The sequence below is a fragment of the Myotis nattereri genome (assembly GCF_964212035.1).
Source record: "Myotis nattereri genome assembly, chromosome: 8".
Taxonomy (NCBI): domain Eukaryota; kingdom Metazoa; phylum Chordata; class Mammalia; order Chiroptera; family Vespertilionidae; genus Myotis; species Myotis nattereri.
Window position 1 is genome coordinate 41,130,521 of NC_138083.1, and position 27,618 is coordinate 41,158,138.

General features: G+C 37.0%; 1 protein-coding gene across 1 annotated transcript; it reads right to left on the minus strand.

Annotated features, from left to right (window-relative positions):
- Positions 1–126: 126 nt before the first annotated feature.
- On the minus strand, positions 127–25,145 carry TXNL1 (thioredoxin like 1). The gene is made up of 8 exons (XM_081096584.1): positions 24,860–25,145; positions 20,612–20,708; positions 18,401–18,574; positions 11,843–11,965; positions 10,147–10,216; positions 8,523–8,695; positions 6,356–6,460; positions 127–359 (listed from the first exon to the last, which is right to left on the minus strand). Exons 1-8 carry the CDS (start codon positions 24,955–24,957, stop codon positions 330–332), a joined length of 870 nt encoding a protein of 289 aa, XP_080952710.1. The 5' UTR covers positions 24,958–25,145; the 3' UTR covers positions 127–329.
- Positions 25,146–27,618: the final 2,473 nt, after the last annotated feature.

A 27,618-nucleotide genomic window follows, 5' to 3' on the forward strand; every position in this document is an offset into this window, starting at 1 on the left:
TCCTTTAAAAGGAGAAACTGGCTTTAGTTCAATATGCTACCTGACAGTTAAGTCTCTTCTAAAATCCAAAGTCAGCCAATTTTCAAGTAAGTGGAAAGTGAAAATACTTATTTAGAATGACAAAAATTAAGCTTGGCAAAAGTAGTGACTTTTATTTACAATTGCATGTATCAAGATTACAATAGAAACACTAGTGATATCATCGGAACAAAAGCAATGATTTATTGGTAATGGCAATGAATGGAATAGTGACAGTCTGGCGAGAATCAAGCAGTCATCCAGGAGCTGTAGGTCTGATTGCAATGTGGTCTTCCCGTGTCTTTTGTATCTTAGTGACTTTCTCCTTTTTTGCCAACTACCTAGAAAAATAAAAATAACTTTATATGTACATTTTATTTAGAAATGTGGGTTATTTTCAAAATAATATTTAAAAACAATATTAATTGATAATCATATCTAAAACCTGGTATTAATTTTTATCCCTGAATTTTGTTTGGCATGCAGTATATTTCCATTGTTGAAACACACTGTGACCCTCCTTCCCTTCCAGCCTCAAGGAATTAAAAATAAACCACATGCAGGCTATTTTTGGTTTCCAACACCGTTTTAAGAAAAAGTAATGCAATTTTTCAAAACAAGGTTGACAGTTTAGAGAAGTTAATAAATAAAAAATGCTATATGAGTGAAACATATTTGGCATACTATTTTTAGACAATTAGAAATCAAACACAAATAATCTAAAATTTAAAGAGTATGCTAAACTGGTCTTCATGTCCAAAATGACAGATTTCTACACATTTCTCTCAATATGTAGACATATAATAAAACACTAAAAATGACTAATTTTGCCTAGTTCTATTTTTCAGAAACCCTGGTGGCTATAAATGTACTATTAAAAAATGTAAAGAATATCTTGGTTGGTCTGGTTCAGTGGTTGATCGTCAACGTATGACTCAGGAGGTCGAGTTTTGATTCCCGATCAGGGCATATGCCCGAGTTGCAGGCTTGATCCCCAGTAGGGGATGTGCAGGAGGCAACTGATCAATGATTCTCTCTCATCATTGATGTCTCTGTCTCCCCCCCACCTCTGAAATCAATAAAATATATATTTTTAAATGTACAGAATAAGTCTTGTTTCTATCAATGATTAGAAAAACTGTCTATTAGAGAGGTGTTTAAATGTCCTAGTTGCTAAAATGTGGCAGTATAAAAATACAAAGAATAAACTTGCTTCCTATCAACAGTTTTCTTTGTGTGTTTCTTTTTCTTCTTCTTATACTACCAACAGTTTTACAAAACAAATTCTCTGTGAGAAAGTTCTAAAACTATGTTCTAATTGAATAATATACTTCAAACCTAAAGTTTATCATAAAATAATGTAGTCTCATAGTAGAAATACCTCTAAAGAAATCTACTTGCAAGCTATTAAATATGTATTTTTATACAAAAACATTTCTATATACATTTGTAAAAGTAAATTTCATATTTAAATTGACTCTCTTCCAAATGGTAGCATCTGAATCAAGGAAAACTCAAAAAGTTCTTCAGTACATGTCTGGTCTAAAAATAAAACATGGCTGGGTCAATGTCTTTCATGGGAGAAGACTATAAAACCCCTTCCACTGAATACCCAATCACTTAATGCTAAACTGCTGTTTTCCCCACTTCAAATAAAATCACTTTTATCACTTGAAAGGAATTCCTCTCTGATCCAAGGAAACAATGTGATAGCAGGTCCAAAAAGCCAGACAGATGCTAAAGAGATAGTTTCAGAAAAGAATATGTGGATGGGAATAAGGAATTGAGGTTTAAGACCCAAGAGGAAACTTCTTAAAAAAGGAGATGGAACTATTTGTATCACAAATGAATACAAGCAGATAGACACTAAAAGCATTATTGATCACTGTTATCACTTGGGAACAAACAAAACACAGAGCTATTAGATTAAGCAAAAAAAAAAAAAAAGGAACTAATATTAAAAATTAACATTTTAGCAGATGTGATACAGAAGACACAAATCTGCATACTGTTTCACAGGTTGATAGCTCTCAACTTGCCAATGTGTATTCTCTGCAAAAAAAGAGAAACGCAACATTCCAATATGGTTTTTCTTACCCAAACGTAAAGTTCTTTTATTTCTTTTTAAGTCTTTATGTTAACACCTCACAGAAACAAAAGTCTAGGTACATTAAAATTAGGTATCCATAGTATTTATTCAGTAAAGAGTCCACTTTTTCTTCCATATTAATATTTTAAACCAGCCTAATATTCAGTCCATAAGTCTTTCTACTGGCCTTGAGTTTGCTTGGGCAGGCAAAGAATAGGATACACCCACAATTAATAAGCAAAATGACTTCTGGGCCACAGTTTCAGTGAGATAAAAAAGAAGAAAAACCACATCTCTTAACTACAGCCTAATCAATATATTACACTAGTACTTGTATAAAACAACTTGATGAAACTGTTTATATTTGGTTTCCAAAATGATTTTATAGTTCCTAAAAAATCAAATTTAAACTTCAGATTGGATTAAAAACATTATCCAACAACTAGTTAAATTTGAAACTACAACAATGTATATTTTATTGCAATATTATTTCGCAAAGATAGTACAAAATTAAATATGAGACAGGAGAATGTAAAACAACAACAAAAATTCAGGGGAACAAGATAATATGGTAATAAAATAAAAGCACCTAGTTGCAAGCCCAAAACAAAAACCAAAACAAAATGAAAAGCCAGTGGGGAAACATGACTAGAATGAGATTTGAGGAACGAGATAGCTGAGGAAATTTAGGTAACAGTAAGGCTGATCCAGATGACAGAAGCTGTAGACATCCTGCACCAACAATGATGAGAACATGGGAAGGGTGAGAGCAGACAGGTGCAAGATGAGCAGAGAAGCAAGAAGGGGAGTGGAGTGAGATAAGGTCAATCTTTATATTACTTCATTTTTAAAAAAATCTTCTGGTTTTAGTTCATTTGAGTTGGATTAAAAAAGCTGAAAAATAAACAGACAGAAAAGTTACAAAAATAGCCGATACGGTGAATGGCCAGTTTAGAAAAGTCTATTTTTATAACAGGGATAGAAAACCTGCTCTGCTTTTTGCATGCACCTCATTCCCTAAGAAGCACAAGCCCCTTCAATTTTGCTCATTTCTGTACTTATGTCTTATTACTTTTGTATTAAAATAAAGCAATCGGTGTAAAGAGCATTGTTTTAGCAAAGAAAACATCTACTTCCAATTAGGATGGCAAGCTTTTCATGCTGCAACACACAGAATCCATTTACAACAGCAAACAGCATAAGTGTATATTATAATCTGGTGCACAATGCCTATAAGAGCCAAAAACAGATAAAAGGAAGGTGTGTTCAAGTCTACCAAATCTTAAAGGTACAACCTCATGAAGCTGTAATAGCATGCGAGGTGGTGTAAGATTTCTACTCACATCTAAGGTTCATTAGCGTTACCTTAGCTTCTGTCATCTTAGTGACTGACCATAGGGAGAAGTTCAATGACATTCTGAAAACTAAAATTATCTAGGAACAACTCATACAACATAAAAATGTAAACCGAAAATGCTAAATAATTTCATGTTATCATGCATTAAACCATTTCATATCATTCTTTCCTACACAGAGGTATCAAAATTTTCTTCTCTGTGCTAAAAAATGTGTACCACATCTATTTTGAAATTTTAAATTCTTATTATTATGCATAATCCCTTTAAAATCCAGACTGGCGCCCTGACCGGTTTGGCTCAGTGGATGGAGTGTCGGCCTGCGGACTGAAGGGTCCCAGGTTCGATTCTGGTCAAGGGCATGTACCTTGGTTGCGGGTGCATCCCCAGTAGGGGGTGTGCAGGAGGCAGCTGATTGATGTTTCTCTCTCATCAATGTTTCTAACTCTCTATCCCTCTCTCTTCCTCTCTGTAAAAAATCAATAAAATGTATTTAAAAAAAAAAAAAATCCAGACTGGCTAAAAAAGGGAATGAAGGGCCATAGGTGACTGGTCCTAGAATAAATCTGCTCCTTCCCACTTTGATGCCAAATTCCTATTTTTCATTCTACCTAGAGTGCCACTGCTGTTTTCTCCTCCATCCATTTCTACTACTAAAGTTTAACTCAAGGCCCTCTTCCTTCACAAAATACTCTCATCCTCTTCCAGCAATCATTGTAAAGTATAAGGATACTCCATGGAGGAAGAGAGCCTTGAGCTAAGCTTTGAGACACCTGATTGACTTTCCAGATGTTATGTATTATCTAGGTACAGGGATGACTGTACCTAGCACAGTACTACAAAAACAACAAATAACATACCACATGTCAATTAGCTCCCTCACTAGGAACCAAAATCATTTTTAATAGGCAACTCTATACAAGGACCAAACTGGCCGATTTCAGTTAGTATACAGACATTAATTCTATTATAATTTTCCTACACTGAAGTTGTTGACTTACCATAATATATTTTAAAAAAAATAAAATTAGCTTACTTTTGAGAAATAACCCTATACAATAACTATACAAACAAATCTCACTCAGAAATTATTAAAAGAAAACATAATGTAATATTAATATACATAAGAAAACCATTCAACCAATTAAAATGTATTAAACATTAAAGGCCAGGGAGAAAGAAGTCCAGAACACCAAGAAGGAAGTCCATTCGTTATAGTAATAAATTATTCTCACAGCAGTTCTCAGAGTGGTCCAGGCTGGAGGTCCTGAGACCCTCTCAGGGAGTCTTCAAATTAAAAACTATTCTCATTGCTACATTGTTATCTGCATTTTTAACTCTCATTGTTTCACAAGTGTACACAAATGGAGTTCCCGAGAGGATATATAACCTGTGATAGCAAAAGTGAGTGAATGCAGAAACAGATGAGAGAATTCTACCAAGCTTAACAGTAAAAAATTTTATAAAAGTGAAAACAATACACTTCCTCTCACTAAGCTGGTTTTTGTTTTGGAAAATATACTTTGATTTTAAAATATTATTTTTGCTAATGTACAATGTATTTGTAAATAAATATTTTAAAATTTCTCAGTTTTAATTTCTTAAATGGTAACTATTAGATAAGTATAGCACACAGAAGCAAAAAGTCTTATTGGTCCTCAAGAATATTTAATAGCGTAAAAGCATCCTTGAGTCCAAAAAGTTTGAGAACTACTTCTCAATAATAATTTTAAATAAGGTAAAAAGGTATTTAGTTAAATGAACACATAGCCAAATTATAAAACAAACACAAATACTCTCAAGAATAGTCTACCACCTTTGTTACCACAAAAGGTAGTCTGGTAGTCAAAACAGAAAAACTAGTCTAAAAGAGATGGGATGGGGGATGTTAAAAACAAAGAGGTAGAGACAGATTCTTAGGTGGACAACTGATAATGCACATTAGAAAAACTAATGAATGGCAGGCTAATAAGAAGATAGACAATATTAAAGTAGTGGTTACTGAGAGTAAAAACGAACTCCAATAGCATAAGCTAAGGTAAGAAGCAGGAAATATATAGCTGAATTAATAGTGAGGGAAAATAAGAAAACAGAGTAATAGATCTTATGAAAATATTAAGCTAAAAACAAACTACGTAAGAAACAGTTAAAGCTAAATCCAATGGCATTTAATTCAAACAGGCAAAGCAACAAAGCAAGCAGCCAAAATGTCTTTGATGCTCACACATTTTCCCAGTACAGTACATTTCATATCATAAATATGTAGATGTTTAATCTCTGCTTCTTCTGACCTGCCATTATATATTATACATGTCAAACATTTAACATGACCGATCTAAGTACATGACTGTTCATACAGCTCCCAAAAATCAATTATACTGTGAGACAGGAAGATTATACTTGTAAAATGACCGGTTAAACTATCTATTGTCAAAGTTATAAATTTTGAAAAAACAGCTAAAATTTTTTAACTTTGTAAGGGCATCCAATGTTATACAATTTTTTGAAATTTTCTGTAACTGAATTAAAATTAGATTTGTGGATACCATTAAATAAATAAATAAATAAATAAATAAATAAATAAATACATAAAAAGCTTTCAGGATATTCTACAGCTCCAATGCCACCCAAACAGTGGTCAAACTGTTAGGCTGGGTGCCTCTTCCTCCAAGCATTGGCAACCCTAGAAAAACTCTTCCTCTTTCATAATCATCTCAAGTTCTAGACTGCCTGCCAGATGCAGCCACCAGGAATACGACGATAACTACATCTCCTATGCTGCTGCACATTTAATCTGTGCACAGCACCTGTTTTCTGTACTGATAAAACTCGTGGTGGCAATTCTTTAACACTGTATTTTTACTTCTCCTAAGTATAATTTCAACAAACTTACTCGTTTGAAGTCATTCATATTTGTTGCCTGGACTGGAGTACCAATGAAAGTAAAATATGAAATTCTTGTTGTTTCTTCTTCACCTTGATTGGACTGAACAAATATCTACCAAAAAATAATAATAATAACAATTTTTACAGTAATGATTGCAATCCTTTCATAAAAATGCTTGTTTCATCAATTTCCTTAGGTTACTAACAAATTTACCTTCCACTCTTTGTAAGGATTAATCCAAATTGCATTCAGACTAGTACTCCTACAGGACCATTAATTCCGCTGTTTGCCCTGCTATTCTCATATATTCCAGGAATGTCATGGCAAGACACCCACATACACAAGTTCTTGATAATTTAGTGTGATGGCATGGAGGGGTCAAAATTAAAGCCTTTCATAATGAATGTTGAAAGACTATGAAATTCACAATTACAACAGGCAGAGTGCTGTTGAAATTTTATAAAAAATTATAGTAGTCCACTGAGGAGTATTTCTGCAGTTATAGTCTTTCTGATATTCATTCATTCAATTTTCTAGACTACTAAAAGAAAAAAACTGTATTGGAAATCATCAGCCAGTTTTTGTTGTTTGAATAGGCAACCACATTTTCATCTCAAACTGAGCTGATCAATGAAAAACCCCAAGTCTATAATTAGTAGACTACTAAATCAGCTCTCCATTTATTTGTAATGCTCTATGAATCTAAGCACAAATGTTTTTATAGTTACTGCTTTTAAAATCATCCACTGACTTTGATTAGACTTTCTGATCAAAAATGTCATTTCAATTTCAATTTTATCAAAAAAAGTGACAGACATGCTTTCTGTGTCTTAACTGAAATTCTGACTGAGATAGGACACAGTACATAAAGACTTGAGCCCATCACGAGATAACTGTGTTCATGATTCTAATGACAGAGGAGAAAGCATCGGGATCTCTGCATTGAAAGGGCTTTCCCAATAAACAGCCGTCTTCCTCCCATCACTAACAAAGCAAAAGGTGATATCATGAACCCGTGCTTCTAACTTACCAAAACCAGAATCGTTCCACTAAAACAAAGAAATCACATCAGTTTGGCATAACCTGTTCTCAGTAACTGTGCTGATTCCCAGCTCTCTTTCTAAGTGTTCTATTCTACTCTAACCCTCTGTCCCCTCCTCTGAAGGACAGAGCTAGGGTGGAAAGCATGTGGTGGGTTTTAATACCCAAATTCACAAAGGAGTTAATAACTGCTAACAAACAGCATACTTTTTCAATACAAATTAAGATAAAATTATATTTTTAAGTCATTTTTGCTGAGATCATGATCACTACATTATTAAAAACTCAGTATTCTAGAAAAGTACACTGAATTTTACAAATGCATCATTCATTACCAGGTATGAATAATAAAGCACAAATATACTCAGTTAAATATAAATGTTATATAATAAACTTTTAATAACAGTTGCCAAATACGTATCAGATAAGTAAACTGACAATCCACAAAATTTAAAAATATCAACCTGTCCTTCCCTTAGGACAGTGGTCGGCAAACTGCGGCTCGCGAGCCACATGCGGCTCTTTGGCCCCTTGAGTGTGGCTCTTCCACAAAATACCACGTGTGGGCGCGCACATACAGTGCAATTGAAACTTCGTGGCCCATGCGCAGAAGTTGGTATTTTGTGGAAGGTCCACACTCAAGGGGCCAAAGAGCAGCATGTGGCTAACGAGCCACAGTTTGCCGACCACTGCCTTAGAACACACAGATAAATTAAGAAGAAAATTTAAGCCCTGGCCGGTTTGGCTCAGCGGATAGAGCGTCGGCCTGCACACTGAAGGGTCCCAGGTTCGATTCCGGTCAAGGGCACATGCCCAGGTTGTGGGCTCAATCCCCAGTGGGGGGCGTGCAGGAGGCAGCCAGTCAACGATTCTCTCACATCATTGATATTTCTCTTTCTCTTTCTCTCTCTCTCTCTCTCTCTCTCTCTCTCTCTCTCTCTCTCTCCCTCTCCCTCTCCCTCTCCCTCTCCCTCTCCCTCTCCCTCTCCCTCTCCCTTCCTCTCTGAAATCAATAAAAATCTATTTTTTAAAAAAGAAGAAAATTAAATTAGCTCATCATATATTTTTACTCATTTCAAACCAAGTAGACAAATTACTTTAAAGGATAATTTCTTAATGAAATACTACTTACAGTTACACTGTTAACATTCTGAAACTTAACATAGCGAAGTGGAACAATGCCATCTTCTTTAATATCATCCTCTGTTAGTTCCAGAGCTTGAGTTGGTTCACTTCTTTCTGCTTCTTCAAAATCCATAGATCGGGGCAGATTGATAAAAATTTTTACGTATTTAGGACCTTGACCTATAAAATGGTAGAACAAAATGCTACAAATCAAACATATATTTTCTTCCCTTTATTATTTCATTCATACTATAAAGACACACAAACAAACATATGCACGTATCTACATACATCTTTCGGAATTCTAAGAAAGTCAGAGTATTTTCACAGCCACTTCTTGGCCTGCTAGCACTATACTCCAGGAATTCTAGATCAAAACACATACATATATATGTACCCACATAAACACAGTTCTTGCCCTCAACTAAAAGATGTACTATGTAAATGTAATACTACTAGTGAGGAGGTAAAGGGAAAGTAGCAATGGAATCTGACAGTATATGCAGGTTAACAAGTTTCATAAAAGAAACAACATTTGATCAGGGTCTTAGTTGCCAACAACTGGAACATTTTGTTAAGAGGGAAGCTTTAGTGATATGATTAGTCAAAAGGAGGTTAATTATATAAATTGCCAAATTTCATCTTGGGAATTAGGATGTGCTCAGTGGTAAAATCACATTCATAGAGTGTCTTAGTCCCTTTAACTCCAAGGTACAATTTAAACCCATATTTTCTAGCTGATTAAAGAATCTTAAAATACTCACATTGCTTAAATACTCATTTCTACAGCATTTGTTTTTACAAATACTTTGGATTTTCAGAATAAAGACACAGTTGAATTAATAAAAATTAAATACATAAAATTTTAGAATAATCAATGAGAAGGAAATGCTATGTGATACACAGGGTACTGGCTGTTTCTTCTAAGTAATTAAAAAACAAAACAAACTGGGTGGAGGGGAGCTATGGGGGGGAAAAAAGAGGAACAAATGTAATAATCTGAACAATAAAGATTTACTAAAATTAAAAAAAAATAAAATAAAAAAAACAACAACAAAACAAAACCAAGAAATCTACTCTCTCCTCCGTCCCGCCACTCCAGTCCACCCCAACAACAACAAAACTTCCACAGACACAGAAAAAGGAGAAAAGGAGGGCAGGAAGAGTGAATAAGGAAAGTTCTTTATTTAATACAAATAGAAATGCCTAGTCTGTGCAATCATGTTTACAGCATCATATCTATAAATAATATGAATCTATTAATACGGCACAAATAAGACAATCTTGAACCTTAGTTTTATCATCTGTAATAGGAGTTTGAAAGAAATAAATTATACCCAGTTTTGACCCTTAACAATAACTATTTCAAACCTAGAGTTTTAGAGTCATAGTTGGAAGAAAGGGTTCACTTGCTTTCAGATTAAGAGGAAACTAAAATTGTAAAATTAAAAATTTTAGAAATAAATCTCACATTGTTTGCCAATTGATTTATATCCTTGCTTTGTTCCAAAAACAATTTCACTCTTTCTTCAAACAAGGAATATCTACCTTTATTGAAAAAATAGAGGCAGACCTTCTGACAGGTCTACAGATTAGAAAGTTAGTTTAGAGAAAAATTGTCCACTACTTACCATTATCTGGCCCTTGAAATTTCATTGAATAAAGCTTCACAGGTTGATTAAATGCCACAGTAATAAGCAGCTGTGAAGGAAATAATTGTTTAACTTTAAAAGGGCTCTTGAACACCTTGAGCACACACAACAGCTAAGTAGAATTAATTCAGAGACAAAATTTTTTAATTTATCTAATAAAACTAATGTAATATGTAAAATCAGTAAGTTGAAAGTAACTTGATTAGACTGACATCTGAAAAATACAATTATCTATTATTCATATAAGAGAATGACAACAAAAAGTTTAATGGAATAATTAACTATAATTATGCATAAGAACATAAGGTCTTGTGACCTATAAACTGGCAAACCATCTGCTTTCTAAAAACTCAAAACAAAATTCCCCAATTAAATTAAAATTTATACTATTTATGCTAACATATAAGCTTACTGTTTTCCAGGATGGTTTATTTGTCAAGCACCTACCTATGTTACTTGATAATTTGGAGATAATGCACAGGTTATGTGGAAAGACTAACCCTCAAATGGGCCCTACTTGATCTAAAACTCCAGAGAAGAGGATTCCTATAGCTCTATAGTCATCTCCAAACCTCCATCTTTAACGTATTTGACTAACTTAATCTGGAAGGCCACTTAAGAAAACCGATACAAAATACTGTCACAATGCCTGTCTCTCAGAAACTTGGATTCAATCGCTTTATCATCTTCTCAGCCAAAATTGTGTCTGATGTAGGTGCCTATGCTTCTATCCTGACAGGAAGATTTTAGGAAAGTTGCCAGGCTGCTGATATGTACCATCAAATTATATTCAGAGCACCATTTACGAGGAACACAGTATGAACAATTTTCTCAAAGTCGTATGTTAAGGTAGATCTGGTTGGAGCACAGAAAATGGGGTTTAGATTTATGGTTTTAGAAACATTATGGTATGTCTGCCTAAGATTATACCTAGATTATATTCTTTAGTTATATAAGTACTTTTTATACTTGATCTCTAATAGTGTCAAAAAATAATAAGCACAACATGTTTAGGGACCTGAACCACAGGTGAAAGGAGATGAGAGTAAAAGCTAAAACAGATCAAGTCAGCAAGAATGTGACACTCCAAGCCAATGAAGAATCATTTAACTCTTAAGAAAGAAGCATGACTAGATTTATATTTAGAAAAAAAAATAGCTTTAGTGAACTGGAATGGGGACAAAGCAGAGTCAGTGGAATACAAAGTAAATTAAGGAAAATAACAGTCAAGATGAAAGATGGCTGAGCAAGGCAGTACGACACTACTTCCTCTGTGACAACAATGCAGGGAAGTACAACACAGGTTTACTTCTGGGAGTGAGGATTAGATATATAGGGAGTGCTCATTTTTGGTGAATAAAATGTATGAAAGTCAGGTCAAGAATGAACAAAAGAACTAAAGAGTGGTGAAGGTTCAACTCAGCAGTGGAGTCAACCCAAGAGTTCCACGATTCTCCCCAGTGCACTTGGCAGCTCACACAGAAAGAGAAAAAAAGAGATGGGTCTGCATGGGTCAAGGGATAGGGGTCAAAGAAAATCAAAGTTTTAAAAAGAAAAGGAATAGTGGTCAACTGGGAAAGAGAGACATAAAACCATGAGATGGAAACATGATAAAGAAACAAGAGCAGGCATAAATACTGATAATCCCTATGCCTTAACTCAGACATCCAATTACCTGTTCATCACAATCAGACTCCAAGAAGGTCATGTCTTTTCGTAAACAGTTGTCAAATCCATGCTCATCACTTTCATTAAGACATTCACAGCCAGCTTTGTTAATAAAAGGCATTAAATCCATCTGAAAAAATTAAATCAAGATTTTAGGCAAAGCATTTGGATTTGGTTTAAAAATCTTAGTAAAAAACATATAATTCACTCTACATTAGGCAATTTTAGAGAAAATATCTATCGCTTTTAAAATAGTGATTAGCTGTAGCTGGCTTGGCTCAGTGGAGAGTGGGCCTGCAGACTGAAGGGTCCCAGGTTCGATTCTGGTCAAGGGCACATGCCCGGGTTGCAGGCTTGATCCCCAGCTAGGGATGTGCAGGAGGCAGCCGATCAATGATTCTCTCTCATCATTGATGTTTCTATCTCTCTCTCCCTTCCTCTCTGATATCAATGAAAATATATTTAAAAAATAATAAGTGATTAAACTTTAATAATACTTTCATTTGATTTCTGACTGAGATCTATCTCTAATTATTAAAGCCAAATCTAGGCTTAGCCCATTTAATAAGGTATCAGAAACCAAGTCCTTAACACTAAGATTATAAAATATTGACTGATATTTTTTTAATATTGGTATTTAACAGTGGAAAGTATGCAAATTAAAATATCTATAAAATTTGAAGCCTTCCTCCCTCTTCTTTTGGCCATGAACTCTTTAAGCCTGTGTCCTTGAAGACCTTACATTAAAGATGACTAGTACTCCAGGTACCCACCTCCCAGCTACAATAAACATCAATTCATGCCCACTCCTATTTCATCTTTACCCTGCAACCAATCCTCAACCTTTCCCGATTTTCATGTAAATCTTAGATTTTTTAAATTTCACTCAAACATTTCAGGGTGCATTTCTAAGTGATAAGAACTCATTTTTTGCCGAAACTGGTTTGGCTCGGTGGATAGAGCGTCGGCTTGCGGACTGAAAGGTCCCAGGTTCGATTCCAGTCGGGGGCATGTGTCTGGGTTGCGGGCACATCCCCGGTGGGAGATGTGCAGGAGGCAGCTAATTGATGTTCCTCTCTCATCGATGTTTCTAACTCTCTATCTCTCTCCCTTCTTCTCTGTAAAAAAATCAATAAAATATATTAAAAAAAAAACAAAAAACTCATTTTTTAAAATCATCAATATCATTATCACAACTAAAACAAAAAAATACTATTTAAAAAATCATCAAATATCAGTGTTTAAATTTCCTCAATTGTCTGAAAAAGGTGAAGGGATAAAAAAAAGTCCTTGTCTCACAAATGTTTTATAGTTTTACTAGCGGTCCGGTGCACGAAATTCATGCATGGATGCGGTCCCTAGGCCTGGCCGGCGATCGAAACATGAGCATCTGGAGTAGGACAGGTCCCAGCTGACCTCTGACCTCTGGGCAGCACCTGGGCCTCCGAGGCCCCCCCACTTGAGTCACTGCGCCTGAGTCCCCACGGGAAGATGCAGTGAGCACGGCAGGATGCTGCGGGCCAGGGCGCAGCGTGGGCCTCTGGGTCACCCAGCGGAGCCGCATGGAAGCCGGGTGAGCAGCATGCTCTCTCTGGGCCGGCCTCGCAGACCGGCTCCTGCGTGAACCCATGGGGAGCCTGACCAGCCCCTGCTGCCCCAGTGGCTGCGGCCCGGCTCACCCAAGGACGCTGTGCTGGTGCAGGGCGGGCTCCTCGCAAGCCTGGTACCTAAGACCAGGGAAGGGTAGCAGGGGGAGTGAGAGTGAGCGTGGTGGACACCCCGCATTCTCACTGCACCTCTGTCCCCGTCACCCACGCCCCCAGGTAGCTGGCAAGAGGTTGCAGCCCCTCGCCTATGCCTGCCATGTTCCGCGCCCTCCCTGGTGGTCAGCGCATGTCATAGCAAGCAGCTGGAGGGAATAATTTGCACATTAGGCTTTCATTATATAGCAGGATTGCTAGACTCAGAATGAGGATCAAAAAAGTACAAAGACTGTATTTGGTTAACACGTCTCTTAAATATCTTATTCTAGTCATTTAGCCTACACATTTCTAATATTCTGAGTTTTGCTGACTGCTTCCCTGTGGTGTCACTTAACATATTCCTGTTATCTGTTATTGCCATATTTCCAACACTATGTGCCAAGAGATGTGGTGACAGTGTCCATCCTTGTCTTGTTTCTGACTTTAGTGGGAATGCCTTTAGTGCTTCTCCATTTAAGATTTTATTCAATGCTTTATAATAAATGAGTAGTAAATTTTGTCAAATACCTTCCCTGAATATTATGAAATCACGATTTTTCTCTTCTGGATTGCTAGGTTTTGTTTACTAATATTTATGTTACAACAATATTCCTAAGTGAAACTGGTCAGTAGCTTTCTATTTTGGTGCAAACTATCAGATTCTGGGATTAATATCATATGTACTTCAAAAGAAATTTGAAAGTTTTCTCTCTTTTTATGTGGTCTTAATAAGTACTTGCAGTAACACTAGGCTATCTGACCTTTAAGATTTGGTAGAATTCCCCTGTGAAGCCATCTTGACCTTTATGCAAGTGCTCTTTTACCAGTTTCTCCATTTCTTCTATTTCCTCTACAGTGACTGTTCTATTTAAGCATCTGCTTTTGAAAGAGTTGATTTTGATAAACTGTATTTTTCTATAAAATTATCAATTTCATCCACTAAACAAGGACAATTTTTAAAGCTTACCAAATATTATAGGTTATCAGTTACATGTTCACCTTTCTATCAAAGAGTATTACATATTTTTTTATCCAGAGAAATTAAGGCAGGTATAAATAGTTCTGAAAGACTAAAGGAAACTTTTTATATGTCAAATAATTATCAATATGGCAAGAATCCATTAGAATAGACCCTAATTATTCCTGTGGTAGCCTAAATGTTTTTAAAGCCAACATGTTATTTTCTATTACATTAAATATGACATTACATTAAATGTTAAATATATTACTCAGTATAACATATTGTAGTCAACTCAAAGAGAGGGGAGGAGGTAAAAAAAAAAAAAAAAAAAAGAAGCACTATAGAGCAAAGTGTTAGAGAAGTATGCTGAACTTCATGAGTATTTGCCTTGAAAGGGTGTTTTAACAAAATCTTTTAAATACTTAGTTAGTTCTTCCATCCTACTGAGGTGCAGCTTCAATACTACATCTCGATTAAGATCCCAGGCATGAAGACAACATTGTAGTCATACTTCCAATACCTTAATGATGAAAATAAACTAAATAGATTAATTATTTTAAATAGATTTTAGATTTATATATCATGGGGCACACAAAACGAGAATTACATTCAAACAGTTGCATTGAAGTGCTTTGTATATCTCAAATAAATAGGCGTTATATTGTATATTTGACATAACTGCTAACTGACATATTCTGACAATATGCAGTGGGAAATAAATATCACCTGTCTATGTAACAACTTGCCAATAATAGGAGTCACAAGAAATAAACAGACAAATCCAGATTGTGGGACAGTCTATAAGACAGATGGTCTAGACCTGAGCTGTATAATAAGATAGCCATTAGCCACATGTGGCAATTAAAAATTAAATTAATTAAAAGTAGATTGCCGAAACCGGTTTGGCTCAGTGGATAGAGCGTCGGCCTGCAGACTCAAGGGTCCCAGGTTCGATTCCGGTCAAGGGCATGTACCTGGGTTGCGGGCACATCCCCAGTGGGAGATGTGCAAGAGGCAGCTGATCGATGTTTTTAACTCTCTATCTCTCTCCCTTCCTCTCTGTAAAAAATCAATAAAACATATATTTAAAAAAAAAAATAGATAAAATTAAATTTTCATTTCCTCAGTTGCCCTAGTCATATAACAAATGCTTAATAGCCACTTGCACCTAGTGGCTACTGTATTAGACTGGTGCTGGTTAAACTTTCAAAAAAGGCAGTCATGAAAGGAAAAAAAGGCAGAGAAGTTTCTAGACTAAACAACACTAGAGAGAACTGACAACTTAAATACAATGCACGATCCTTGATTTGATCCTGCATGGAAAAGAAAACAACTATAAAGTAAACAACTATAAAGTACATTTTGAAGATAATTAAGGAAATTTGAATGTAGGCTGTACATGAGAGATAGTGTAGCAATATTAAATTTCTTAGAAGTGATAATGGTATCATGGTTTTGCAGAAGAACGTCCTTATTCTTCAGAGCTACATGCTAAAATACTGAGAGATGATCCATCATGTCTATAACTCACTTTTAAATGCTTTTGCAAAAATTAAACATAGAAAGATACCAAAATGGAGCAAAATCCTTAAAATATCTACAATTGATGAATATAGGTGGAGGGTATATGTGTTTGTAGTATTACTGTCAACTGCTTTGTTTTTTAATAAGTTTCACTTTGTTTTTCCTTTTTTGTTGTTTTTTTTGAGGGGGTAATCCAACATGAGATACACAGAAAATTACAAAAACCTTTCCATTCTTCAAGTTTTTGATTAAAGAAATATCTACTAACTATACAAATTAGGGTCATTTAATGTCTGGTTTTTGATAAATGATCACAAATTTGTAGACCAAAACTTAAAGTTCTGAGGTCGAAATACTTGAATATACTAACAAGCCTCAAGATTCAGAACATGTGCAAGTTCAATTCCAGAATGCCTCACATTCAAACTTTGGGAAAGAAAGATTTGATTTAGAAGGCATGAGGGGAGCTATTTGAATCTATACTATGTACTCTTAGCAAATTATGGGACAGAAAAGATATGTTTTAAATTTTCCCAACTTCAATAAACATTTACAAAAATTAAATACTTATGCTCACAACAACGCCCTCTTACTTCTGAATAAGAATCTGTTATGAACCTTAACCTTTTGAGTATCTTTAGCAGTATCTCAAACTCCCCTAAAAGATACATGTATGTATTACTCTAGCTCCAGTCAAATTAGGAGCTTCAAAACTATGGCATGTATAAGATAAATAATTGTATAGCCTCTTAGTATTAAAACATAATGACTAAAAGTCTTTATTCCAAGAAACCAAAAATTGTTTTTTAAAATTGTCGATACATTTTTATGCTTATATTTAAATCTACTTAAGACACTGGTTTTCATTCAATGTTTCTTACTCCATTTAGTTTCTATTTGTGTTGTGGGACAAATGTTTTATGGAAACACATTACCAATATTAAATATTTAACAACCCTTTTAAGATGTACATAGTTCAAAACTTTTCATGTCTTGATTGACATCAGATGGGAAAAATGAAAATATTTTAATAGCTTTTCACAGGGTATTCATAACATTTGCATGAAAATTAATTATTTTATTTCTTAAAACTTTATTTTTCCTGCTTATTTTCCAACCCGAGGCCAAAACGCTGATATCACACTAAGCTGATGTGTAAAAAAGTATCCCTGTAGCTAAGGAGCAGGACTATTGTGCTCTTAAGATATTTTCTTGCCAACACCCTTAGTAATAAAAGGTAAAAATACAAAGATGTGAACATAACTTACAAGTTAAATGATTTTCAAAATTTTCCAAAAGGTGTCACAACCCTAACTTACACATGTTCAAACTTTCTAACCAGATATTACTATTTCAAATAACTATATAACAGTTCTATTTAAAATAAATATTAATTGCACATCCCTAACTAAAAATAATTAATGTCAGTACAACATGTTAAAGACACAACCCCACCACACCTCCACACAGAGAGAGAATCTCTCATATTTCCCTGACTATAGATTCTCCTTATTAGCAAGAATTTAAGGATTTACATAAAGGACTTGTAGCCCCATAATACAGATCTGCTTTAATGTACTCACTCTACATGCTTTCATATATTAATTTTAATTTGAGGTAACACTTTTTAAAAAATCATTTTTTGATCTGCCAAAACAATAACTTTATTTACCGATTTGCATACGCAAATCAGCTACCATAAAGTGCTACTTCTGAATTTTACTTACTTCCTAAATAGCTCTCAAAATATAAAGATATTGCATTATTAACTATTCGTATTAATTTTCAATATATTCTTAAGCTCTTAAGTCTTCAAGTTATTATTTAGAATAACAATTTACCCTTAAAACTAGAAAAACAATACTCAAGTCATATTTGGTTCTAAAACAAAATCAATTAACTAGCACATTACTTTTTGAGGGAAAAATGTATTTTTAAGTCTTAAAATGGCTATTAAAATAGTTAAGAAAGCAGATTTTAAGTCACAAAGAAATTAAGTCAGGAGAAGTTTATGATGGGAAATAGGTTATAACACACATATAGACAAATCCCAATAGTCAGCCAGTAAGTTTACTTTTAAAGTTCTTATTTGGAGCATCCAAGAAGCAACAAGTTTCTAAATGCAGCTCAAAGATCACTCTGGGAGGAAATAAAGGGAAATGCTCTCCAGATATTTATAAACTGTAATTAAAAGTTAATATGAAAAAAAAAATAAAGTTCTTATTTGAAAGTACTTCAAGCAAGTAAAAGATAAACATGAAAACAAAGTCAATTTTACTTTTACCAAACAATGGCAAATGGAAGGTCTATCAATGATTTCACTAGTAAGTCTACATACATAGCCTTTTGGAATATCTGTGTCCTCATTACTTCCAGGGTCATTTTCTAAGTGCTGCTTGATTTTTTCTTCTAGTCCCACAGCATCTGCGCCTTGATATTGATCAATCCTCACTTTGTTTCGAAAAAACAAAAACGTAGGTGTTGCTGATATGTTGTTGGTGGCAGCTGTTCCCTAGAAGTGGCAAGTTAAATAGCATTATGAATTAAAAATAATCTTAAATCACTTTGAATATTTACTCTGTATCCCTATGGAAGTTAAATATCATGGACTAAAGGCATGTAAAATAATTTATTCCTAATAGCTACTTAAGAAAAAGCAGGCCTATTCCCTAAACTACATTACCAACTGGGGCACAACTATATTACATTATTAGTTTTACATACACAATGAAGAACAGCCCTATGTTTTTATCAGTTTTAGCATTAAACACTTCACACAGTAAAACAAGTTAGCTGCTTTATAGAAACTGCTTTACAATGCCAGATAGCTCTCTCATAACTACATACTGTTTCCCAAATGAGTATTGATATGTCAGCACAAACCACTGGTGCTAGGAAAAAATACACATATGAAAAACAGTAGCCCATCTGACCATGAAACTTAGGTAACATCCTTTGCATTGTAATCCTCACCCAGTTCTACTCTTATAGAAATGCCTTCTGATCTTTTTAAATTCTGTTCCAACGCCACAATTTTTACAAGATAACTAGTGAATGGAAATTAGTTAATAAATACTGATTCATGAGAATTATAAAGGAAACAGTAAAGCAAGTGTGTCACCTTACATATTCAAATACTATGAACATGCACCATCATATCGTCTAAAGAAAAGGCATCAAGTTTACATAAAGATGTCTTCTCTAAACCGCATAAAAGACAGATCTTTTAGAACAGTGCTGTCCAAAAGAAACATAACGTAAGGCATGAATGTGAGCTGCGTATGTAATTTAAAGTTTTCTAATATTCACTATAAAAGAGCAGAGAAAGAAGTGAAATCTGTAACTACAAGAGAGCATAACTCCAGAAGTGAGAAGAAAGCACTTCCAGGTCAGAGATGGTGAATGCTTAAGGTAAGAGCCAAGCTGGGCTGGCGTGGCTCAGTGTTGAGCATCAACCTATGAACCAGAAGGTCACGGTTCGCTTCCTAGTCAGGGCACATGCCCGGGCTGCAGGCTCGATCCCCAGTGTGGGGCGTGCAGGAGGCAACTGATCAATGATTCTTTCTCATCATTGATGTTTCTATCTCTCTCCCTCTCCCTTCCTCTCTGAAATCAATAAAAATTTATTTAAAATAAAAATAAAAATAGCCAATATTACAGTCTGGTAGTATGTGACATAGGCACTAAATAATGAATGTTAATATAGGGTTTACACTAACCAAATCCCCAAACTACTAACTACAAACTAAACAACATTCTAAAACATTTCCACACTCAGAAATGTAACAAAGCCTCACACACACACACACACACAGAGTAGCTACAGTGCTATCCCTTAGAGCTAAAGACTGTATTTTTAGTGCTGGAAGGAGCAACTCCTCCATATTTCTACATATGAAAATGCAGAATTATCACACAGCCATTCCAATTAAGTAATCAGGACAATCTATCTACAACAGTGGTTCAATCAAAAGTAACCAACATTTTAAAATTTCTGCTGAGTATGCAGCTTTGGAGCTAAGATCACAAACTGATCAATGCAAATCAAACTACAGGGTAGAACAAAAATAGGTAGGTTTACAGTTGTTTGCATGGAAAATAATACAATAAAATAATAATACAAGAATAAACTGTGTTTTGCATACTCACAAGTGTAAACCTACTTTTGCCACATCCTGTATAATCAAGAATTTTCTGCTACAGCTTTCTAATCAGCCAATGCCTCTGTAGAAGATATAATTCTAGATTTGCAAAAAATAAAGAAATGTAAAAAAATACAGAACTGGCAGGTGACCTATTAGTTTAACAACATAATATTAGTTTTTATATCAGAAAGCTACTAATACAAACTCAGAAGCAATTAATATAACTGAACTACCCTTAACTAATGCAGCCATAATGGGCATTTATAATAATCATTATCAACATAACATTTTCTTATCTTTAAAGGAGTAAGTACTATATACACAAAAAGATCAATGATGATATTAATGTTGAAATTTCAAACAGATTTGTAAACAATTTTTCCTAAAGGGCTCCTTTCCCTTACCTGACACTGGTGTACATCTACTTCCAAGAAAACTGCCTGTGGATACTTATTACTCATACTACTGAATGCTGGGGCAATCCTTAAACATGGTCCACACCTGTGAGAAAGGTAAGGCGATATTGGTAAAATAACACCAAACATTGTACTACTTTATACTCTGAAGAACTTGTGTCAATTAAAACATAAAATAAGATAAATTCTGATCATCCTGGCTTTAGACTTCTAGTCCTTTCCACTGGACTAGTTAGATATACTTGCATCAATACCACACTGCCTTTTATTTAGAAAGGGAGAGGAGAAGGAGGGAGAGAGGGTAACCCCACTAGCTTTCTGCAATTCATTAAGAACCAAACCCACAAAACTGAAACTTTTAAGTTGACCTAACCTAACACAATTATTTGCTGAGAACTGAAGACCAGAAAGTTTAATGATTTGTTCAAGATCAACCACTCTAGTTGATGTCAGGACCACAACTAGAATAGTCAACTCCTAAATCCAGTCCAAAATGAGCTTTCCCTGAAGAGTAATTGTGCTAAGAGTAATAAGCTAGAAACAAAAGAACAAATATTATGATTCCACTTATATGAAGTACCAAGAAGAGGTAAATTCAAATACAGAAAGTAGAAGAGAAGCTACCAGAGCTGGAGGTGTTTGTGTGTGAGAGTTAATATTTAAAGGGTAGAGTTTCCATCTGAGATGGTGAAAACATTCTAGGGAATATATAGTGGTGATGGTAGTACACTGTCAATGTACTTAATGCCACTGAATTGTATACTTAAAAATGGTTAAAATAGTAAAATCTATGTTACATATATTTTGCTACCTATAAAAAATGAGAAAAAAACTAGAGAGCCACTGAAGATTCTTAAATGGAAGAGTAACAATCTGTGTAGTGTTTTAATAAAATTAGCAGGCAGGATAGCTAAAGCATGGGAATGATAAATAAGGAATAAAGGTTTAAAGTAGGGTTGGAAAGGAAATGAAGTAGGTGCTGCAGGAAACTATGTTCTTGGCCTAAAATGGGACATTAACTTTGATCTATGAGGTTTCTCACATGATTTAACTTGATATATTTCGATGTTGGAGGGTCTAATACTGATGCCAATATATGTAAATCTGGAGTCACAATGGCACAGAGTTGGTGTAGGAATGTATTAATGGCCAAAATGTTAAAAGAACTTTAAAGGCAAATACAATGTTATCAGATTTGTAAATATTACCTAATATTTTTAAATTTAAAAGTTATCTAAATTCAACTATTTTACTTACTCTCAGTTTTTACAAAGAAAACAAAATGTTCATCCCATCAAAATACCCTTTTTAAAGTAAATAAGAGCCCTGGCCGTGTTTCTAAGTGGTTAGAGCATCAACCCTTGGACCAAAGGGTTGTGGGTTTGATTCCCAGTCAAGGTCAGGGTGGGTGAAGGTTGAGTGCTGCAAGCAACCAATCTCTCTGGCATGGATGTTTCTTTCTTTCTCTTTCTCTCTCCCTCCTTTCATCCCTTCCACTCTCTAAAAAAAAAAAAAAAAAAAAAATCAAAGGAAACATTCTCAGGTGAGGGTAAACAAATAAAATAAATTACTCTTTTAAAAAGTAAATAACTGCTTTTGGTTGGTAACCAATCAATGTCTACAGTTATGTTTACTAGTATGGTTAAATGATAATATATATTGCTGAAGAAGGTGTTTCCTTAAAAGCAACATTTTCCCAGTTTTCTCACTTCAATTAATACCTTATTGCTCTGTCATCTCTCCCTTTGCTATGGTAAGGGGGTGGAGCAAAAAAGACTCTATCATTGAGGGATAAAAGTATAAGTGCTGCCACTGACTAGAATTAGGAAAGTGAACTAAAAATGAGATTCACTGCTAAAATCATCTCTTCCCACCTGGCTGGCATGGCTCAGTGGTTGAGTGTAGACGTATGAACCCGGAAGTTACGGTTTGTTCCATCAGGGTACGGGCTCGATCCCCAGTGTGGGACATGTAGGAGGCAACCAATCAATGATTCGCTCTCATCATTGATGTTTCTGTCTCTCTCTCCATCTCCCTCTCTGAAATCAATAAAAATATATTAAAAATAAAAAGTAAATAAAATCATCTTTTCTCTTTTCCAACTATGGCTTAAGTCCTAAACAAATGTACAAGTATTCCCCCATAGTAAGAGCATAGACATTACAAAATTGCTAAATCTGGGAAGGCACATTTGTAGAACTCTGACCTTCCTCTTAGATATGTCTTGATTTTTTACAGAGAGGAAGGGAGAGGGATAGAGAGCTAGAAACGTCGATGAGAGAGAAACATCGATTAGCTGCCTCCTGAACACCCCCTACTGGGGATGAGCCCGCAACCAAGGTACATGCCCTTGACCAGAATCGAACCTGGGACCCTTCAGTCCGCAGACCGGCGCTCTATCCACTGAGTCAAACCGGTTAGGGAAGATATGTCTTTATAAACAAAATCTTCATCCTCTTCAATATAACAAATATCGAAGTCCACATGTCAAACGCATAGTCTATTCCACCACATAAAATTCAATGCACTGCCCTTTTTCAATTCTGTATGAGACACTGGTCCAAAAATAAGTCCGAACTGGTTTTCATCTCTATCTGCAATTTTCCATCCCCTAGAACTATCTAACCCTAACGTCATTTCTTCTATACCCAACATTTATTGAATCTTGTTCAGTAGATGTGAAACACTTTTTGCTCTGGGATTCAAAATATTGCCTTGTTTATATAGTTAGTTGGGCAATAAAATGCATCACATAAACAGCGACAGCCACAGTAGATTTCTCCAAGTTAGCACACAAGTGTAAATAATGTCAGGGGGTCAAGATAAATCAAGTGGATACCTCTAAGACTTATACCACCAGCGATGGCAAACCTTTTGAGCTCGGCGTGTCGGCATTTTGAAAAACCCTAACTTAACTCTGGCGCCGTGTCACATATAGAAATTCTTTTATATTTGCAACCATAGTAAAACTATATTTTTGATATTTATTTTATATATTTAAATGCCATTTAACAAAGAAAAATCAACCAAAAAAAATGAGTTTGCGTGTCACCTCTGACACGCGTGTCATAGGTTCGCCATCACTGACAGACACTGACATATACAAGGGGTGTTCAGCAAATAGACACACTCGCTCAAACCTTGGTTCTGAATGCCTAGTTCCAACATGTCCCACTCACACAGGAACACTGCACACCCAACCAATATGGAAGATCCACCAGCTCCGAGACTCATAAATCGTGTTAAGAGCTACCAAGGCCAGTGAGCATCTTATCAAGATCCCTGCGTTTGCCCGTCTGGCTCAGCGGATAGAGTGTCAGCCTGGGGACTGAAGGGTCCTGGGTTCGATTCCGGCCAAGGGCACAGGCCTAAGTTAAGGGCTCGATCCCCAGTAGGGGGCGTGCAGGAGGCAGCCCAGGAGGCAACCGATGATTCTCTCTCATCATTGCTGTTTCTCTCTTTCCCTCTACCTTCCTCTCTGAAATCAAGAAATAAATATATATTTTTAAAAGATCCCTGTCCTCTTAAATCATTGGGTAAAAGAAAAAAAATTCAGTCTATATGATCAAACCCAAACGTCTGGACACCTATCTACCTGTATTATACACACCTACTATAATTTTTGTGTTCACACATGAAATCACATACACAGGGAAGCCTAAGTTACAAAGCTACTAACCAAACAAGTAACAAAAACGTTAAGAAATTAAAAAGCACCCTGACCCAACATTAACTTAAAATGCATTCGCTGAGCCTTTGGGTTAAGCACTACGCGGATCCGTTGGATAGATCCACGGGAAGCTCCCAAAGGCGAAATGCAGGTGGTGCAGAGTATCAACGTGTGCGGTAAATTGAGATTTCAGGTTTCTAAGATGCAAGTGACAGCTGGCTCCCTGGAAAGAGAGGAACAGACGCGATGTCGGAGGCTCCGGACCAGAGAGAACAGAGGCGGGCCACCTCGAGAGCAGGGCTCGTCTGCGTATTCAAACTGAGCTGGCGGGCATCTCCGGGGCTGGGGAAGCGGGCAGTCTGGCTTCCGTGCCCGCTAGACACTCCCCGGTGCGCCAATGGGGACCAGACCCAAGAGCTGAGGCCTAACTGAGCAGCGGCCTGGGGCTGCGGTCGGAGCCAGACATTCCAGAGCAGGACGAGACCACCGGGGAGCCGGGACCCGGAACGGGTGAAAGGCAAGCACCGGCGGACAGAAGGGCCCACGCGGCTCGGGCCCGGCCTCACCCTCGCATGGTGAACTTGACCACGGCGAGTCTGGAGCCGGCGCCGCTCAGCTCCGGCTGGAAATCCGGGTCGCTCCCGACCGGCTTCACTCCCACCATTCTCGGGGCCCGGAAGGGAGGCCGCGACGCCACCCGCTGCGAAACTGAAGGAGAAGACGACCGGGAGCGGAAGCGGGGATGCTCGGAAGGCCGAGGCCTGGACAGAGGCGGCGGCGGTGGCGGAGCGGCTCCCGGGGCGCTCAGTGCCGAGTCACGCCAGGAGCCGAGCGGCGAGGGGGCGGGAACGCGAGAGAGAGGGAGGGAGGAGGCAAAGGGAGGTAAGGCGTGCAGCTCCCAGCAGCCACCGCGCGGCAAGGCCGCCGGCGCTTGCGCAGTTTGACGTCATTTCCACGTCGTCTGTTTTGGCTCCCGCCGCCCAATCCAGATACGCGCTCCGTGGCCCCATTCCACTGAGGAGCCTCTCACTGGCCGGATCTGCGCAGGCGCAGACGAGCAGCGGTCACAAGCTCAGGTGCAGAGTACGACGCAAGAACTCCTGTGTTCCTCCGCGGTCAGTGAGACCGCGCCTTTTCTCCTGGAGTTTCTCGGGGCGGGAAGGTGAAAAAGGAGCCCCTTTCCCCCCGGGGTTCAAGGCTACAGTTCTTTACGGATCTCATAATAGGTGGGCGCTCTCTGTGCAATCATCCAGAAAAAATATTATGCATTTGTCTTTAAGTTGTGTCAAAAAAAGAAAGACTAGAAAACACTGTCCGTCTTTTAGGGACTCCCACTTTAGTGATAGACGCAAACAGTAGTTACGGATCAAAGACGTTTGCAAAGCAAACGGGGGAAACAAATGAAATAGGAGGATGAGGCAGGGAAAACTTTCCAGATGTGACCCCTGAACTGAGTCTTTTATTTTTATTTTTTAATTCTCATTCGAGGATTATTTTTTCCATTGATTTTTTTTTTAGAGAGCGTGAAGGGGAGGGAGGAGGAGGGCAGAGAGAGAGAGAGAAACATCTATTGCTTGCCCCCTGCATGCGCCCCAACTGGGGCTGAGGATGGAGCCTAGACAAAGGTACCTGCTCTTGACCAGAAATCGAACCCACTACCCTTCAGCAGAGGGCCAACACTCTTAACTGCTGAGAAACCAGCCAGGGCTGAACTGAATCTTTTTTTATTATTATTTCTTTATTGATTAAGGTATTACATATGTGTCCTTATCCCCCTATTGTCCCCCCAACTCCCCCCTCCTCATGCCCTCACCCCCTTGTTGTCTGTGTGTTATAATGTACCCCGCCAATCACAAAAGGACGCCTCAAGAAGTCGAATTAAAGAGTCACATTTATTGCAGTCCGAGACTATGAGGGGCCATTCCCCAAATCTCATAGTGATCAGATGGTCATAACTTCAGGTTTATATAGGCAAAAATTACAAAGGTATTGATTAATCCCAGGGTTTGGAATGAGGAACCTGGTTCGCAAAAAAGCAGTTTACAGAAGCAGAATTAAGCATGTTAATTACAGTTTTGGGTCTCGGGGTCACTGAATTGACAGAAATACCTTATCTAGAGCCCTCGGGTCTTGAGACCACTGGGTTGCCAGGAACTCACTATCTAGAGCCATCAAGGTAATTTAGAGTAATTGCGCTGTCCTGGTCTTGGGACCACTGAGTCAATCAACTAGAATGCATTATCTGTGGCCACTAAAACAATTTAGGATAATTGTGCTGTCCTTCCCAGGTGAAGGAAAAATGTGCTTTCTAAGACCAGTATGACCACAATGGGATAGTCACGTTACAATCAATAAGGCATTCAATCGAATGAGATGACTTACACAATTTAGAAAATCAAAGTAACCTGTCCATTGTTAAACAAAGCAAATAGGTACCATACTTCATGTGTCCATTGGTTGGGCTTATATGCATGCATACAAGTCCTTTGGGTGATCTCTCCCCCTTACCCCCACCCTCCCCTACCTTCCCTCTGAGGTTTGACGGTCTGATGGATGCTTCTCTGTCTCTGGATCTGTTTTTGTTCATCAGTTTATGCTGTTTGTTATAGTCCATAAATGAGTGAGATCTGAACTGAGTCTTGATAAAAAAGAAAGGAATAGCCAGACGGTGAGAGGTGAGGGGTATTCCAGGCAGAGGGACCAGCAGTGCAAATGCATGGGTTGAGAGGGCTGATGATAATAATAGTACCTAATATGTGACAACGTATGTGTCGGATACAATACAAGCTCATTGTGTGTATTAGCTCATTTAATTCTTAACAACCACCCTGTGAAGTGGGTTCTAGTATTCATGTTTAGACTAATTTTCCCAAGTTCACACACCTAGCAAGAAGTCAAGTTTGCATTCACATTAAGGCTGTCTAACACCAAGGTGCTGAATGACAAGTCGAATGATTTGCTTTTGGATTTAGCTGGGGAGATGAAATTGAAGAGGGAGGCAGTAGTGAGATCATAACTAGTTGAGAAATGTGTATCTTTACATGAATGTAATGAAGTAATCACTTCGTGGCAATTTTGTGATTACAAGTGTCTTTAGATAAAGCCTTGAGGCAGTTGTGAGGAGGATGGAAGGCAGTGAGACCAGTTTAGGAGGTTATTAAAGTAATCCAAGAACTGAGTTGAGAGCAGCTGCAGTGGAAATGTGGAGGTAATGATATATTTGAGAAACAGAAGATAAGAGCCACCGGGTTTGGTGACCAGTGTGGACCCAATTAGTGAGATGACAGAGGGAGTAATGCAAATATTTCAATCTGTGCTCTTTACT

Coding starts and splice junctions, on each gene's coding strand:
- TXNL1 (XM_081096584.1), bottom strand. CDS start 24,957: ATGGTGGGAGTGAAGCCGGTCGGGAGCGACCCGGATTTCCAGCCGGAG. Junction 8,696..10,146: donor ATTTCAAGGGCCAGATAATG/GTAAGTAGTGGA, acceptor ACCATTTTATAG/GTCAAGGTCCTAAATACGTA. Junction 360..6,355: donor ATATGAATGACTTCAAACGA/GTAAGTTTGTTG, acceptor TTATTTTTCTAG/GTAGTTGGCAAAAAAGGAGA.